Raw genomic sequence first — 19,085 nt, forward strand, 5'->3', positions numbered from 1 at the left:
AGGGAGGAGGTGCAGCCGTTGGGATGCTTGGGATCCCTCCCTTTCCACTGTTAATAATCATGACATCATCCCCAACAGCTCTGGTCGGGTGGACGGGTAGGCAGGCAGGCAGGCAGACATTTGTGACTGTAATTTTGGGAGTGGGGGAAATTATAACGTTAAGTAGAATGCTGACTGCGTAAAATTAGTTCATTTAAAATTCTAAATGGTGTCTGTAAACGGTGCCCTGAAAAGGCATCAGGTTTTTGTACTTAAATAAACAACTAAATGCATGCAACCAATGAGCAAATTCTTTAAGCCCTTTGTAAACAACTAAGCTCCGTTTGACCTGATTTCTGAATGTTTTCCATAATTAGGCTACCATTTCTTGGATAACACCAGAGGGGTTTGTTCAGATTCAGAACATGGTAAGTGCTGCTACTGAATACAGTTGAATAGGCTACACTGATATATTGAAAAACAGAATTAGACTGTCATACATTGGTTTTGTTTAAAACTTAATTTTCCACATGATTGTATTTCATGTAGAAAAAACAATTAAAACATCTATGGGTTTAAGTACCCTTAATTATAATTATACTTAAGTATAAGTAGCCTACCCTTCATGGTGGTGTTTCTCCAGCAGCTATCTTTTCCTAAGGAAAGTTGGCAGGCAGACAGGCAGATAAACTGATTATTGTTTCAAGTCAATTTGTTTGTGTTCCTTCTACTCAGACAATGTGTGAAAATGAGTGTAAAAAGGTAACATGAACCATTTTATTATTCATTTTACTCAATTTTGACAACTCAAGTGAGTAAGAACAGCTTCATGAGCGGAGGGGAGGGAAACAAGACCTGTTTTAAAAAGCAAAAGGTTTATTTTGCCCAAATTTACACTGTACAGCAATACGTCACAACAGACAGAGGTCATTTGAGAAATAAAGCCATGTTACAGCACAAAATGAGTCTGCTATGGGCGTGGTGGTAGGCTACAGTGTGTGCATATGTTTTGCACCATGCACCGAAATCATAGAACAGAGAACATTCTCCAAAGTCTCTCACAGTCATCCCCTGTTCTTCATGAGTAGTTTCTGTGCTCTGCATGATGGAGACACACCACCTCTCTCGCCGGACACACTCGAAGTTCTCCACGCCGTATAAGGCAGCCTTCCGTCGACTCCTCAGCTAGCCGACTCATCTGCTTGTGGAATGGAGTCCAAGTCTTATATTGTAAAACTAGGTCTACAAACACCTACCAGCTACACAGGAAAAAACCTACAGCGGCATCGAGATGACAAAGTGGCTGCTGGGCCTGGTAAAACTGTGGCCACAAAGCTCGGATGAACACATAAAAGGAGAACACACCACTGCGTTTGTTTGTTCAGTTTTTGACTACATTCTACATGGCTATTTTGGAGAGGTAGGGAACCACAACCAAGAATACTATCAGCACAGCCCTGGTTACCATAAGCTTTGCTGATGGTTGTGTGTGTTTTTTCCAATCATTTATGGATTGTCCATAATAAACTGATCCTCTAAATATGTTATTTACCTTAATGTGGGAGATGGAAAATCCCTGATAATAACATTTTCTTAATCCATGTCAATCATTGGTTTTGGATGAATTCACACAAGATATGTGGGCACAATACTTTGGGGAGTAAGGTAGGTAAAACATTCACATAGATACCTAGATGGCAGCTGTCTCTGGTATGGGTCCACACTAGAGTCACCTGCCATGAAGCATGAACCTGACTGCAGAATGATTATCTCTTGCTACGTACACAGATAAACCAAAAATAAAGTGCTTCTATTTAAAAAAAAAAAAGAAAAAAAAAACTCACACCCTCACAAATAGTCATAGGGGATTCATTTTGAGTCAGTTTACAATACTGCTTCTCCCCATACTGTTGATGAACTGGTCAGCTCCCATAAGACACCACAAGCCCCCCGCCACCCCAGGGCCCATGTCGTAGGGCACACTCATCCCATCCAATCCATATATATAATATTGCACTGCCATATGAGAGCAGTGAAAAATAGCCAATAAGACTTTCTCCCAAGATCTATTTAGATAAAAGGTAAGTCACAGACCCTATGTTTTTTCACAGGTTTAAAAAAACAGCCACCTAGAGCTGAGAGCAATGCATATAATCAGAAGAAGAAGAAGAAGAAGAGAGCTGGGTAGGGAAGAGGAGTGGGGCCTGGTGATGTTGTCCAACATCTGATATGTCATGGATGGCGCGAGCAGAGGCTGGGGCTAATGGGCAGGAGCGAGAGAAGGCAGAAGAGGCCTTCTTGCACCTGAGGCGCCCTGATGGATTATGGGAGTTAATGTCTGCACCTTTTTTCATTTTTTGTTTTGTTTTCGTTTTTAGGTAGGGCAGGGAGGGAGGGAAGGTGGGGCGCAGGCTGTTACTCTCCACTCCCTGCCCTGCCCCGCCCCTCCCCAGTCCTGGGTGGGCTTGTCCTCGGCGGCCGGCGTCTCAGCAGCCCTGTCTTCATGTCTCTGTCTCCGCTCCGACTAGCGGGACGACGAACACTGTGATGTCGTCGCCCGAACCCAGTCTCTCGTTGGGCAGGCGCCACCCTCTCTCCTTCAGGACGCCGCGCGAACGCATCAGAAGATCCTGGGCCGCCAGCGTGTACCTGAGGCAGAAGGGGGGAAGGCAAATAAATATTTACGCCGAAGCAGAATCTTGTTTAAATGCAAATATGGCGACGGCTTCTGTCTGGGCAATATTGTTCGAGGGAAAGTCTCTGTCAGCACTTAGGGAGCTGTTGTGTCGACTTCTGCTGATGCTGTCAAAATATGAAAAGTTTTGTGTATTACTGTATGAGAATATTTGATAGAACACTCAATCTGTGTATATGTGTATTCACTGACATCTACTGGCTTTTTACATGAAATACATCACATTTGTTGCTGACTGTGTGCATTTTCACTTGAATATGTTATATCACGAAGAACAAATTACAGCAAACTACTTTAAATCCTCTTTCTAATCCGGCAGATTTTCATGTGAATGTGTTATAAGATATATACAGAGATAGTTCACCCAATGATGAAAACTCATTGCTAAGGCATTCTCATGGCAACATAAACCCATTTCATTTTTTTCTATATATTCATTTATATGCCATTACTCTTTTTCTGTAACGTGTCAGTTAATGACAGTGAATTCCTTTAGCTGGTGGTCGAAAACTCATTTTGAGATGCACCGACAGCCAAGCTTTTCATGGCTGACAAATGACATAGTGTAATACTGAGCTGATGATGATAACAGTAATGTCATTTTTGTGTGGCCTGTCCCTTTAAGAAAGGATGCAATGCAAAGGAGGTGTGCACCTCATGGGATCGCTGGGATCACAGCACGAGAGGAAAGCTGTCACGGCATCTGCAACCTCCCGATCGGTGGTGACATCCCACAAACCATCTGTGCCCATGACCAGCACATCATCAGGGCCATGTTTGTTCTCCGACAGATTGTACACCAGCACCTGAGCATAAGGGGAGAGAGGTGCAGAACTGTTAGTAGTGCATTTAGACCACATTAGAATTAGAATCGGCTCCCAAACAGCTGTTCCATGCTTCTGAAGGATAAACCTTTCCAGGATTCTGAAGCTTTCTCCAGTCTAACTTAGCTCATGGTCATTTGAATTCTAAAGCTTTTAAGGTTCTCAGAATCAGCTGCAGATATACTGTAACTGTTCCCTGTGTTTGAATTTTAACGAGAAATGCTTTGCCTCTGATCTTCCCGAATGTGAGATTCTCAGCTGGATTGTAGCGAGCTACCTGGTGAATCACCGTGCATGGTGCTCCAGGGCAAAACCATCTCTCACTAAAGGTTACCCACATTGCCTGAGTCATGCAGTATTCTAAGAAAACGCATATCTGTGATCACTGTGAGGGAAAAATAGATGATATTTTCCAGATATAAATATGTCTTTCTACTTTAGATTAATCTGCACTACACTTATTAATCATTAATATATTCTGACACCAAATAGACCATAAACCAGTACAATGGTCCACTGTAGGCCCGATTCAAGTGAAAGACAAGCTAACAGTAAAGGATTGTAAGGACTTAAGCCTATACTTTAAACTATGCAATGATTTGGAGCAAAAGCTAACCTCAATTAGCCATGCATTCAACACTACTCGTATAAATTAGACACTATGGACAAGAAACACTGTTATGCAAAATACAATCTTATGCAACATGTATTTGTTGGTGCAATGATTTACACGTCACAACAGACTTTCTCTGAGACATCTCTGGGAGATGCTAGTGATAGTAGTTTTGCCAATAAAAAAACCCTTTATAGATGCAAAACACTTGTGTGCTCCTGAAAAGACCAGAGGGACTCATTCAAACAGATCAAACAATCAAAAACACAAGCTGGCAACACTTCACAGAAATGCACTTCTGTTTCAGATGTGCTTGTTATGACATCAAAGACATGACACAAAGCCACGGGCATGCATCTTAGCCTCGAAAAAACGTAGAGTCCCCTAGAATATGGAATTGTAGATTACAAAGCATTAGGTTTGGCACAAGGATATCACATCTGGTTGACACAATAACAGTCACATGTTGTGTATGTCTCACTTCCGGACAGCAGGAAAGGAAGGGTTTGATGTGGATGTTGGAGTTGTAGACTTTCAGGTCATGATCCCCGAGCCCTCGTGTCACTCCGATAGTGGCCATGACTCTCGCCTGCAGGAGATAAGCACTAACTTCAGACATAAGCATTCAGTGAATAGGAGTACATGTACAATACATGAATATAAATATGTTCATATATCACATATTTACACACACACACACATATATTGTTGTATTAATACACACCATGCACGCACACACACACACACACACACACACACATACACACACACACACACACAGGGCTACTGACTCGGGGTTAATGTTGGGCAGGGTGGAGGGAATGGGTTGCCTGGGTGTTGTGGGGCTGGGTGAGTGTGCTGTGTGATTCTAGGAAAATCCACTTAGAGCAGATTACAGGCTCGGGAGCATAGCTCCAACAGAGTAATGAGGCTTTCCAGTGCATCTCCTCTCCACTCTTCTACCAGTTCAGAAAGAGCAAGAGGGAGAGAGAGAGAGAGAGAAAGAGAGAGGGGAAGAGAGAGGGAGAGAGAGCAAGGGGCCCCCAGCAGAAGGTCTGCACTGCTTATCAGAGAACAGGAATAGCGTTTGGCAGGAGCCTCTCATAATTTTGAAGGAATTAAGCAAGGGCCTCTTACAGTGCACCAGCTCCCTGCTGAGACCCAACAAGAGAGAGAACATAATAGGGTCAGTTTATTCAGAGGCCCTGGGGAGAGAGAGCGAGGCTACTACACTGTACTTACACCATTGCTCAATACCACGCCATGTAATTGACATGTAAGAGGTCAAGCTCTGTGCAGGGGATTTGACGTATGGTGGATGTTACACTGCAAAAGCCAAGCCATGGGTTTATGTTTGGGGGAAATATGAATTGCATGAGTGTACTTCACTGAACTGTAATATATACAGTAAATCTCAGTGCTGGAGAGCACCATGAGTGCACCTTTGCTATACATTTTTAAAAGCAGCACTAAAGAAGATTTGCTCTCAGGGTCCCCCTACAGTTGAGAAGCGCAATAATAAACAAACTAAATATGCGTCTTTTGCAACAAAGCTTGAACATAACTCTGATATAATATAGAGGGAATGCACCGACAGCAGTCTGTAGAAAGAGATCTCCGAACTCCTGTAGCATAGGAGCATTACCCTTTCAATTTTGGAGGGGGGGGGGCATTGTTCCTACCCGAACACAGAAAGTTGCTAGGTCAGTAACCGCCTGTAGAGGGCCGCTCAGACAATGGCAGAAGTACCGTTTGTCATGTTATGAGGTTATGTGCCATCAAAATTATTTTTGGAAACGTTATGTTAAGGTGAAAAAAACTCTTAAGGGTGCCTTTAAATTGAGGGGAGAATGTGGGCATTTTGTGTGGTTTACCAGTCAGCGATTACAAACAGATAACAAACACACAAATATTGGAGATGGTACCTTTTTCCCTTCACCATAGATCAATGGGAATTTTAGATCATCTTCCACAATGGTTTTGTAAGCCCTATATGGAGAAATAAAACAGGGAAATGTGGGAAAAACTCAAGAAACCTTTTTTTTCAAGTTTTCTATGTTTGTTACACAGAGTACTGCAACAGGCAACAGTAAGATCATTTCAGGACAATACAAACAAAAAAACCAAAACAGACACACACACACACATATTGTTGCATTAATACACACCATGCATGCACACACACAGAAACACACACACACACACACACACACACACACACACACACAGAGGCATAAAGACACTTTTACATTAATACACGCAAGTCCATTCATCACACACACACACACACACAGTAATCTTAGCTAACATCTTTTCCTGCATTTTCGGCGGCAGTTACGACGGACGAGATGTTTTTAGTGTGTGCTGTGGGCGTCCACCATTACCCACGCACACACACACACACACACACTCACACACACACACACACACACACACACACACACACACACACACACACACACACACACACACACACAGCACTGCTAGAATAACCAAAAGAGTGTGTGTTTACCAGCCGGTCATTGTGTGGTCCCTGAAAAGCATCTTCTTGCCCAGCTCTTTGTGCTGAATCCGCCGAGGGAACTCAATGTGCGTGAACTCATTTCCCAAAAGCTCCGGCTTCAGGAAGCCCTGGAGGGACACACAGAGCCAAGTGGTGAATGTCAGAGCACAGAGCCAAAATTAGCCATTTATAATTAGCCCATAGAATGTAATCCAATGTTGTGCAATTATGATGAATAACACACAGTGTGTAAAAGGATATGACACTGGGATGATGACTGAATGAGTTTGGCTTGTGACTGTGAAATTAAATGACATGAACAGAACTCTCCCCATCTGGGTCTTTCCTAACCTTTTCAAAATGCACAAGCTGTAAAAATACATGAGCACCCCGCCATTTGAATTGCCATGATTAGAACTGTGCACATTTGTAATTTACTTGCAGGAAGTGATAACCATTACTGCATAAAATGAATTGCATTCCTGACAATGCAATTCATGCAATAATAGTGAAATTCTTTACATTCTTTCAGGCAGGGGTTTTATGCAATAAACTCAACAGAAGACAAGTGATGTTGAAAAATAATCCTGGATAGAAGCCATCTTTTACACTTGCACATACAGTGTGGGTGGTCTGCTTACTTTCCTTACAGGCTCCAAATACACTGGGTGATACAGTACGGTTTCTTTTCTCTGGTTTTCTCTCTCTCTCTCTTTATATATATATATATATATATATATATATATATATATATATATATATGTGTGTGTGTGTGTGTGTGTGTGTGTGTGTGTGTGTGTTTCAGCATCTCTCCCTTGCACTCCTCTCCCTAATTCATACAGAACAATTCTCATCAATAATGCATGGCAAAAACGCATAGCTGAGTGTCTGGAATATGCCTCTATGGTTATGCAAAAGTCAGGAATGGCATTCTATGGATTGCATTTTATCAGCAGACCTTGGAATTCCATGGCCTGTTATCATGGTTGCCATAAGCAGGGGCTACTGACCAGGTACTGCAGGCGCTGTCTCTCTGTCTCCGGAGTAAACTCATTGGACATGGGAATGACCTCGTTATTACGAATAATTATGGCCCTGTGAAGAATACACAACATCAACACACAATGCTTAGCTTTGGCTGCAGTGTGGGAATTTGTTACAGTAAAGGTAAAGTACATGATGTGTGGCTCAAGAGTATCACATTACAGCATGTCTGGCACAGTCATCCCAAAGGATAATTGTTTAGTCTAGCTTGTGACATTAGCTGCTGAAAAATCAAAGTAGCATGCCCAAACAGGGATGATGCAATTGGCTTGGAATGGAGTACAATTATCTTGGTGTTTTTACACTGTTCTTCCAGCAGGGGCTGCTGTTAACAACAAAGACAATTACAGAGACTCACTATGACAACACAACATGGCAAGTTGAGAAAGCTATTACTGGCAGTGCACAAGTTAGAAAAAGATACATGCTGATTCAGTTGGAAAGTGAGCAGACACCTCTCAATTTTGTATCCACTAAATCCTACTCCAACAGCGGATGCCCTTTTTACTCAGCATGTTTCTCTCAGTTTCCCCCAACCCCACAGAAATAAAATGATGCTGCAAGAAACTGCAGCCACAGCATGACCAAAAAGTCCTTCACCCAAACCAGGTGCTCACCCTGCTGTACTCCTCACATCTGGTGACTTGTCAGTACGGCATATTACAATGACTCTAGCAGCCAGGGACACTCACATGGGGGCATCTCACCAAGGTGAAAGCAGCACAATACTGTGTATACAGTACATACTTTGTACAGATGCACGCTATGTTTGAGCAGTTCTAGACAAATGATTTCATGAAATTGCATTTATTCAAACGGAAAAGGAGTCAACAGCACACTGTTCAAAAATGTTCATTGCTAATGGTGCTGAATTTGTCATAAAATGTCATATAAATGAAAATGAAACCAGATGATATCCAGATGTGAAACAAATTGCATTAATTTGGCCTGACTACAGGTAATAACCAAGAGCTTGGATCTGCAGTGGTGGCACACGGCATTATATTGTTAGATTAATTACCGGTACATTGTGTTAGGGCACATTTGATACTGAACCCTTACCTGCTGTCGCCAGCATTTGCCACATAGAGTTTCCCCATCAGATGGAGGGCAGCCAAAGCACAGCACCCTCCTGATATGCTGTAGGAGGCCTTCTCTTTCTCTATCAGGTCATCCTGCACGAATGGAGAGGAAACTCACAGTGAATGAACTGCTCTGCATGACAGCGGAATAGAGTAAACAGTGAACAGCTTTCTGTTGAGTGATGTTGGCTCTGATAATACCTGATGATCAGTTTTGTTTCCCTTGTGTTATTATGTAAAACCTGTTGGTATAACAATCCCAAAACAATAGCTCAGTATTCAGTTAGCACACACAATTATTTTCCAACCCTCTGAAGATCCATTCAACACACAAGGAGACATTTGTTCTGAGGCTGTATTGCATGAAAACACAGCCTAAGCATAGCTTTAAAATGTTGACTATCACTATAAAAACTGTTCAATGCAAACATTAAATTATGTTGTTAACTGTTACACAACAGTGTGTCTGTTGCTACTGGTGTTATCAAGAGGATGTGTGAGTCTTCACTATGTTTAAGAGTATTTAGTTAAGACAGAATCAGTGGTCACACTGATTTCAGAGTGCGATCACAGGATATTTCACACATTAACTCACAATCTTTGTACAGCAGCCAAAGACCTGAAATCATCCCTGTCTCCTTGCCTGCTTCTTCACACATGGTCAAACGGTTGATGCTATGTCCCTCTTTCTCTCACAATTAACTTTAATTAACCACTTCAACTGCCATTTAAGAAACATATTTCATGAGACAAATTTTCAACCTGTGTTGCTGCATTTAAGGCAGTCTTGCGGTCAATTTATAGATATTGTGTTGATAGGAAGACTGAGATAAGTGGATAGAGATGTAGCTTTATTTTTTGTATCTAGCAGTAGGATTCAGTATGGGTGGTTTTTAAAGGCTGACCTGACCTACTGTTTGTGAGCTGTTTTCGAGTTGCAATCCAAACGTGATCTTACATTACATTTAAAAGTAAGTGGAACACAGGGCATTCATTCAAGGGCTGACCCTGTGGCAGAGAGAGTCTGAGTAGTCTCACAGGAACGGCCATTCTCTGGTTTCAGGTCTGAAGAGAAGCCTTCAGGATCTGGCTTCCATGTGAGTGAAAAGAGATGAGATGCTTAACTGAGTTTCACATCTCTAAATCGATCCAAAGTCTTGTGATAGTGAAGCCCACGAGATAATCAGTGATTCCGTATCCAGTTGATACAGTATATAGCCACTAGAAAAACCTTGACTTTTCTCCATAAAAGTGTCACAGTGACAACTGTCACATCTGGCAATATAATACCGATAAAAGATTCAGAGGATTTCAAGGGTGTTCAAAATCAGCTTTACTCTAGGTTCCAAGTTTTAGATGTACAAACTTGATGGAACTTGTTGACAAATTGAACTGTAATACCATAATAGCTGCTGAATCAGTCAAACATATGTTTGTTGATTTACCTAACAATCTGATCACCTATACCTACACACACTCCCCTATGTCCTCTCTGAGAACTGAATTCTACTGATTCTGCAACTCCACTTAACCAGTTTGTATCAAGTGCAGAGGCTGGAGAGGCTGCCGAGGCTGGTGATCATCAGGGTGTCTGCTGTTCTATTCTCTCCTTCAGACTTGAATCTGAGTGTGGCACATTCACTAGGGTGTACTCAGCAGTCTGCGGACACTTTGGGCACCTTTGAGCCAAGCAGCACTGCTACTGAGGTCAGCAGTGGAAAGAGACAAAATAACTAAAAAAAGTATAACCTCTGAGAGAGATTCATACACCAGCTGGTCTCTTGGCCAGATGCTTGTTTCAGGTAGTCTGGAAGCCAGCCCAAATTTACTCCATCAACAATATTTGAGGGTAGGAATTTGGGTCTGGAGTTGCTCCACGAAGAAAGTCTATGTGCCCGGTTAACATGTGTTCGGCCCAACCAAATCGGCTTTATAGGATGATGAATAGGTGAGCAAAAGTGAAGCAGCCATCCACATCACCTCAGCATGCTTTAATTGATTTTGTTTACAAACAAAAAAATGTAGAGATTTCGCTATTGCATCTGAGATATTGATGGTGCAATAACTTTAGGTTGGAATATGCTCCATAATCTATCTAATCAATAGCATTGTAAAACCTTGTGCAACCCTTCACGTTGACCACATTTCGTTCTACATTATGCACCACCATAAATTGATACAAAAGTTGGAGTTGCTGCGTCTCCATGTTGCTTGGCAATCATTCTGATAAAGGAAATATATTTCTTGGTGGAAGAATCTATGAATAAATCATTACATTTCACGTTGGTGTGCCTTTATTTTATGAAATCTTGCCAGATGTACTGTATGTAGTAACCATTTTAGAAAAGTAATAAGCCACTTGAGTCTGTAGGTTCCAGTGATTTTTGAACAGCTATGAGCCGTTGTTAGGCACAACACGAAGCATAAATCACTGGAATCTACTGCCTCAGGGTTTATTGCTTAGTAAGAATTTGAATCTGGCTACGCCAGGCTATGTTTCAGGAGAAAAAACTGTCAACCTCTGACACTAGCACAATTGCAAACCAAGTCATCAGCAGAGGCATAAACAGAGAGATGCATACATCAGTTGACTCATTTGATCCATCCTCTGCAGTATCCCACACTAGGAGCAGTAAGAGCACAAAAATGTGAGTCAATGAGCACACACACACACACACACACACACACACACACACACACACACACACACACACACAAACTAGGGGGTGGGAGCAGTGATACTGGTGTGTACACGGCAGAATGAGGCACACTCACCATCTGTCGGAAGGCGTTTTCGATAATGCCAGTGATCAGGCCCTCCAAGCTGATCACCTTCTCCATGTGGAAGCGGGCGGCCGGGTCGGTCAGGGCGTCCTGCTCCTCAGGCTCCTGGGCTGCTCCCTTCTTCGTGTCCGCCTGGTACGGGCTGCCGTTCTTGGCCAGGCAGATAGGGGGCGGTGTGGAGGGGTTTTCCAGCAGGTGTACCACATCACACAGGCGGTCCCGGATGAGCCGGTGCAAGAGCTTGGACGCCATGAGGGCGGCGCCGGATCCGGCATGGCCGTCAAACACCCCCCAAAAATGAAGAGGGATGCCAGTGGTGTCCTGTGAAACGTGAGAAAGAGAGAGAGAGAGAGGGAGAAAGAGAGAGAGAGACAGAGAGAGAGAGAGAGAGAGAGAGGGAGAAAAAGAGAGAGAGACAGACAGAGGCAGATAATTTGGATTAGTCATGTATTTTACTCTATCTGTCTATTTTACAAACATTGTTTAACATTCTTAAAGGTGCTCGAAGTGATGTTACGCGGTTTCTAAGCTAAAACATTGTTTGTCAGACGGTTTCTAAGCTAAAACATTGTTTGTCACAGTCACATGCAGAAAACATCTCCTCACCATCCGTTAGTTGCCTGTCCCCTGTATACACTGTAAAAAAAAAAACACGGTCTCTGTAGACAGCCCAGGCTCCAAAATCGGCAACCAAAACAGCCTGGTGCAGCCTGGACCATGAAACATAACAAACTTTTCCAGCCATTCACCGACTAGATGCACGTTCAGGAGAGTTTTTATTTTAGCTATCTCTCTGTTTTGTTTGAACGCCAACAGAAGTGACGTTACCCAACATCGCTTAGAGCACCTTTAAAGGAGAATTCCGGTGTGATATTGACCTAAAGTGTATTGAAACATGATACCGAGTGTGAACGTATGTCTCATAGCCCATCTCGGCTTGTCCCCTGCACACCAAAATTGCTGCTACTGGAAGAAACTGGAATCCATGCATTTCCACTGAATTATTTTTGGAATCTGATCCCTTATCATACCTGTTCATTCTTACTCGTTGCTCGACTTATCGTGACTAAATTCAAGATGGCTGCAAGCGCTAAACTTCGTGAAGATACTGTCTGTATAAATCGTCTTGTAAGTAAACTACCAGTGCTTTTTCAAAGTTTTCAATGTCTCGTTTTAAATGTCAGGGCCCTCGGAAGTCTTCCAATGAAGTGTGGAGATACATTGAGCCTCGTAAATGGGTGTAAAACAGTGATTTATTTGCATGGCTAGCCCGATGCCGAAGCACCACTATTGAAAAAGCTGTTGGTAGCATCGACTAACTAGCGCCAGATTTTGGAGTGCAGGGGACAAGCCGAGATGGGCTATGAGACATACGTTCACACTCGGTATCATGTTTCAATACACTTTAGGTCAATATCACACCGGAATTCTCCTTTAAGTTTAATTTTTTTTATCCAGTAGTTGCTGTTCTGTTCTGCAAAGATTAAAGAGGCTAAAAGCCACCATTGTTGCTATCTGGTGGCCTCAAGACAAAGACAGGGAGCCCAGATGTTTGTTTTAGGTTCAGAGTGACCTCTGACTCTAGCATCACTGCTGATCAACCCCGCAAAACAGGCATAAACAGAGGCAGACTCGCACAGCGACTTGCTCAAGCCTAAATCGAACCCAGATGCTTGTTTGAGGATGCGTGGGCCTTGCTGGGACAGCGAGAGGCATATGGCATTTGCGATTTGTCACGCTCGGAGGCTGATGGGGCTTGAGCGTATACAGGTGCTGCTGTCCTCATGAGTCATGCGCGAGGCCTCCAAATTGGCTGGATGCTCGCGGGCATGAGTCAAACTGCATTAAAATGCAACTCCACCACAGCACTGTCACACCAAAGCAAAATAGAACACAGATTTTAAATGGAGCGTAAGATGTGCTGTATTCGTTTACGACCAGTTTTTGGTATGAGTTGTGTTGTCACTTTACGGATGGGCCAGTGTGCATTTACATGGTACTGTTTCCTCTTGTAAACTCATGAGCTAGGCTTCCACTGCAATGTGAGCATGCATCTGAATAAAAGAAAATGAGGAAAGGAAACCACACCAAAACAGCAAATGTTGAATCCAGTTTTGGTGTGACTATATCAGCATGCAAGGCTTTGCCGTCTGCATTTTAATATTCGTTATGTAGGCTATGCTTAAATAGTGTAATTTTCCTAAAATGTTTAGTTCAATTACAAGATTTCACTAAAACAAACAGAATTCAAGAATGAATTGAAATTAATTAATTTAATTTCTCAGTGATACACAAAAGCAGAGGCACACTGCCCTGCATGTGTACACCCATACAGCAGGGGGCAGCATAGAGGCATTTCACCCATCATGCAACTCTACACCACACCCGCCTGCCCGGCTACAGTCACCTGGCAGAGGCTACACACACTTGATAGCCATTACAATTTCCCCAACATGGCCCACTGACAGGATTTCCCAACTCCGGGGAGATTTAATCTGTGTCCTCCACTAAAACATGTGTCACTGGCTCTCAGGCAGTGCAGGAAACCCAGTGTCCCCCTTTACCCCCCCGCCCCCCCCGGTTACTACTACTACTAAGCCAGCCTGGAACATCTGTCCAATTCCAAGTCACTGGGGACTGGGCGGGGCACACTAATGGATGATGTAATTGATTTAGTCTAGTGGATGAGAGGGTCATATTGCCGAGTGTGTGTGTCTCTCTTTGTGTGTGTGTGTCTGTGTGTTGAGGGGGGGTTTGTGTACATGGAGAATGGGAGGGGTCACTGGCCCCTGATACAGTATCGACCACTTGGGGTAAACACTGCTCAGAGATTAGGCTGTCCAGTTCTGCTAGTCGTCTTTGCCACAGAGTCCTTAAGAGTGGGCCATTTCGAAGCTGCTAGCATTATGGAAACAAATTAACTGAAGCAAACAAATTAACTAATAAACACATACACACTCAAATTAAAAATGCATGCACACACCAGCAAAGGCACAAACCCTCACACACACACACACACACACACACACATACACACACACACAAACCTAAGTAATTAAAATCTCATTAATGTGACTTGAAATCTCACTGAGGGGGCTGAGTGTAATTATAAGTGTGTCACGGAGAGCCCTGCTACTGGCCACGATTGTAATCACATTTGACCCCGATGCAAATCCCCTCTAATCTGCTTGGAAACAATCTCTTCCCACCCAAACTTACCTGTTTCCATCGTTCACTCACAGTCTGTAAGACTGTGTGGTTTCCAGGTCAACCCTCATGGGCCCTGCCCCCAAGTAAGGTGATAAAACCTATATTCCCTAACAGGGCATGGCAAAAGTGTGCCATGACAAAAGATGACCTGGGGCATTTTTCACAGCATGTCTGCCTGGCCCGAGTACATTCTTTGTATAGCCAGCTCTGTTTGGATAATTACGCTATCAACAAAACAAATTAACAACAACAAAAAAAAAACGAACAGAAGAGAATGCTTGAAGGCAAGTTTGTTATTTGCCCTATGTTACTGCTATTATTTTGTTGTTGCTTCTATCTTTCCTGAATTTCCCCTTGGGGATCAATAAAGTATCTATCTATCCATCTGTTTTTCATCCTTTGCATATTTGATGAAAAACCACTCTCAATACAATAACGCTGATCCAGGTGTGTAGCGGGACAGTGAGGAGACCGTCTGGTGAAAGGGAGAGAGAGATGGGGTGGGACCGAGAAATTACCCGGAACAGACCCAAAGCCAGGTCTCCGCGGGCACCCGGACCCGACAGCGGCATGGACAGCCAATTGTGTCAAAGCCCCCCCAAAGTGTCTCACTCACCGCACTGTCGTCCAGCAGCATGGACGTGCGATGCTGCTGTTTGCCACTGATCTTCCTCACGTACAGCAACTCACAGGACGCCTGGTCCTCATTCAGCATACTCTTCCCAGCATTAATGACCCTGAGAAGGAGAGAGAGAGGGAGGAAGAGAGAAATTTGAAAAATCTTTACTGAACCATCATAAGGATCAAGGCCTCCTGAAAAGGCTACAATGTAGCCTTACCACAAGTGCACCCACACCACAGTAAAGGAGCATTCAGTACCATACATAAACCCGTGGCACCAGGTAAACAAAACACTGCTATTAATTGACCAAAGCAATTTGTCTACACAATTTGTGTAAAGAAATGAAGGAGAGAGAGAGAGAGATAAAGATAGAGAGAGAGGCACCTTATCCGTTGCAAGGGTATTGTTAATTTATTTGGCTGATGCTTTTATTCAAAATGACTTCTTCTGAGGTTCTTACAAGTACCAGTTTCCCCAGAGCAACTCAGGGTTAAGTGCCTTGCTCACAGGCACAACTGTGGCAGCCTGGATTTGAACCCTCAACTTTCCTGGCTACTGCTTGCTCTTTAGCCACTATTGTTACCACCACCCCAGAGTAAGGAAAGGGATCTGAGAAGAGATGGAAGGGCAACAGCAAGGGAAGGGTAAAGAAAGAAAAGGACGGATAAAGAAAGACTGAGAGCCAAGAGGACAAATGAGAGTAAGAGAATGTGAGTATATGTGGGTAGTTTCACAGTCAGGGTAAACGACTGATACTATCCACAGTAATGTCTGTGTACCTCAGAATATGTGATTGTGTTTGATAATTGTATGTTATTACTAGACTAGAACATTATTATATAATTGTATGTTATTACTAGACTAGAACATTATTATATAATTGTATGTTATTATTAGAACAGTATCTAGACAATACAAAAGGTGCGGAAATACAAATGTTGTCATTTTCTTCCTCAAATTGCCATTCCATTTTTGAAGTACACAACTTCAACATATCGTACTAATACAATTTTACTGTAAGCAGGAAACTGGACCACACCAGGACATTACAGGACATTCTGTATAATGACAATTGTTTCAATTGTTAATTTTAATGGAAATGGACCGTATTTGAAGTAGCTGAGGAAATGCTCCAGATATGCATACAAAATAACTAACACAATTTCCATATATGTATTTTCCGGACTATAAGTCGCTCCTGAGTATAAGTCGCATCAGTCAAAAAATGCGTCATGAGCAGGAAAAAAAACATATATAAGTCGCACCGGACTATAAGTCGCATTTATTATGACCGCCGCGAAGCGGTCATATAGGGATTGTCAAAGTTTTTTTTTTTTTTTTTTTTTCTCCCGTCATCTACTTCCTGAATTTTTGGTCAACGATACCCAGGACACCGAACCACCGGGGCACATGAAATTTGGTGGGTATGTAGCCCCACTAGACTTTTACGGAAAAATTTCGTCCCCGGGGGCCACTCCCCCCCCCCCCGTGCTGGGCCCCCCGAACCGCAAAAAAATTAGGTTATGTGTACATTTAGTGACTGTACACTCATTGGCCTGTAGATGGCGGTGCACACATATACACATGCACACACACACAGGCACCCACATATTATCGGTATTAGAACGACCGATACATAATTACAAATTCAGTAGGATTAAAAGAAAGCCAAAATAAATATTCATCATCATCATCATGGCTGCATTTCCAGTATTGGCGATAAGAAGTCGTTTGTCCACTAGATGGCGCATCGTTGCAGTGAGACGTAATTTTGTTGGAAGTTAAAAGTGGGTTGGAAAAACAATGGACGCTTCCTACAAGGAGTGTAGTTTACCGCAGAGAACGTCTAATAAGGATAGGATGATGTTCACATGAAATGTAATTTCCATTTCTTCTTGAAGCCGAAATAAATCTGAGGATGTTTATCGGACATGCTTGGTTTTTACTGCAGGTACGTTAATCTTATAATATCAATAACGACCTAGGTAATGTTACCGTTAGTGTTGGTTGAGTGATGGAGACCAATTTGATTGATTGCATTTGTAGAAAACTATAAATGCGGTTATACCAAGCAAATTGATAGCAGCACTGTAATTGTATCTTTCGACTGTCATTTGTTGCACATGCTACAAAAATCATTCTGTGCAATGGAAGATTTACCAACGTTACACCGGTCTGATACAGTTTTGCCTATACATGCGTGAGACTGAGACGCCTGTTTATTTTGTTTTAAGTGCGTGCAGGGTGTGAGAGGGGAATCGATGTGCTTTGATTCCAGCTTGGTAGTTGTAGTCTGTGAAATTAAAAAGCACGTGTGTGTGAAGTATCCAAACAATGACACCTTCATTTCATTATGGCTGCTTTAGTAACACACCTTAAGCTACTGTGTTGGGTCCCATTTAGAAGTGGTTACTTCATTCGCGCTTTCCTTGACTCATGGAGCTGCGTGAATTTTATTACAACTTTTCGCCACGATATGGCAGTTTAAGTCCGCTTGATACTGTAAGGCGTAAGCCATTGGTTTCCAAAGGAATTATGTTGTAAATAGGCCTACCTTATAAGCCTACCTGTAGCTTAGGGAAGCTAACAGCTTTCTATTAGGATCTAGTTTGTTAGTTACAGTTTTGTCATAACTCCCTGATGCATTTTTCCCTAGCCTATGGACTAGGCTGGGTGAACCCAGCCTGATCTGCCCGCTATTTATTTTTTGATTTCTTACAAGATTGAGCTTGGTCTGGTGAAAGCCAGACTAGCCATGGACCTCAGTTACACAATGCAAGGGAACATGAATCAGCCTATATTTGCACGAACAATAACGGACAACAGCTCTTCAACTTTGGCCCGTTAAAATGTGTATGAACAGTCTAGCGACGCATTTCATCAAGGCCCATTTGGACATGTCAGTTATTTGCACCACTGGTTAGATGTAAAACAGAATTTCGTTTCAGACTACTGTTACTTAATTTGTGCATTAACAATAACGTTTCAGACTACTGTTACTTAATTTGTGCATTGACAATAAAGTATTACATGAACTAAAGATGACTAAAATCTTATGTAGAAGAAGAAACATTCACAAAAAATCCATCCATCCAAAAATGACCTTTGTTTTTGATAGCTGTTGAAAACGGCATGGAACTGACAGAGATGTTTTTTTTGTTTATAAATAAATAAATAAATAAATAACATTATGCTGATACCTTTTGCTTTTCCCAAATACAATGTAGCCTACAGGTGTAAGTATCCTTTCATCAATCCAGTTGCAATGGATGAACTGTGATGAACTGCCCTACTTGTGATTGTTTAGAGATTTTAAAGGTTTTATAACAATGCTACATCTTCTTTGGCTATTCTACAATCTATTCACCTTTTCAGCACCAGTAGGCTACTTTCTGTGCAGCCGCACACACACACTCAGGCATGCCAAACAAGCATACACAAAAGTTTCAAGAGTGGGGGATGGAGTAAAATATGGAGACAAATTGAAGTGTGATTTATTTTCGCGGAACGGATGTACAGGACTGAGCGGCGGTCATATTTTGTACCGCTATGTGGTACATCTAGTTTGATTTAGGTATGCACGTGTGTTTCAGGCATAGCCCAGCACTAATCTCTGACTGAAAGTGCACAGGACTTGTGCATTTGAGAGCGCTCTCTCGCGGCTGTAGACGTAATGTTTCACGTAGGGTTCATGTCAGTTAATATTAACATTTAAAAACATGTTCAATT

General features: G+C 42.5%; 1 protein-coding gene across 1 annotated transcript in view; it reads right to left on the bottom strand.

Annotated features, from left to right (window-relative positions):
• Window positions 1–835: 835 nt before the first annotated feature.
• ppm1j (protein phosphatase, Mg2+/Mn2+ dependent, 1J) overlaps window positions 836–19,085 on the bottom strand; it is a 28,479-nt gene continuing 10,229 nt past the window's right edge. The window contains exons 2-10 of the mRNA XM_042090182.1: window positions 15,351–15,471; window positions 11,516–11,845; window positions 8,721–8,833; window positions 7,625–7,709; window positions 6,624–6,742; window positions 6,037–6,100; window positions 4,593–4,700; window positions 3,329–3,480; window positions 836–2,628 (exon numbers count right to left, since the gene is read on the bottom strand). Coding sequence (XP_041946116.1) covers window positions 2,481–2,628; window positions 3,329–3,480; window positions 4,593–4,700; window positions 6,037–6,100; window positions 6,624–6,742; window positions 7,625–7,709; window positions 8,721–8,833; window positions 11,516–11,845; window positions 15,351–15,471 — 1,240 coding nt within the window. The 3' untranslated portion in view covers window positions 836–2,480. The remainder of the gene's footprint in view (window positions 2,629–3,328; window positions 3,481–4,592; window positions 4,701–6,036; window positions 6,101–6,623; window positions 6,743–7,624; window positions 7,710–8,720; window positions 8,834–11,515; window positions 11,846–15,350; window positions 15,472–19,085) is intronic.

The sequence above is a fragment of the Alosa sapidissima genome, chromosome 4, assembly GCF_018492685.1.
Source record: "Alosa sapidissima isolate fAloSap1 chromosome 4, fAloSap1.pri, whole genome shotgun sequence".
Classification (NCBI taxonomy): Eukaryota; Metazoa; Chordata; class Actinopteri; order Clupeiformes; family Clupeidae; genus Alosa; species Alosa sapidissima.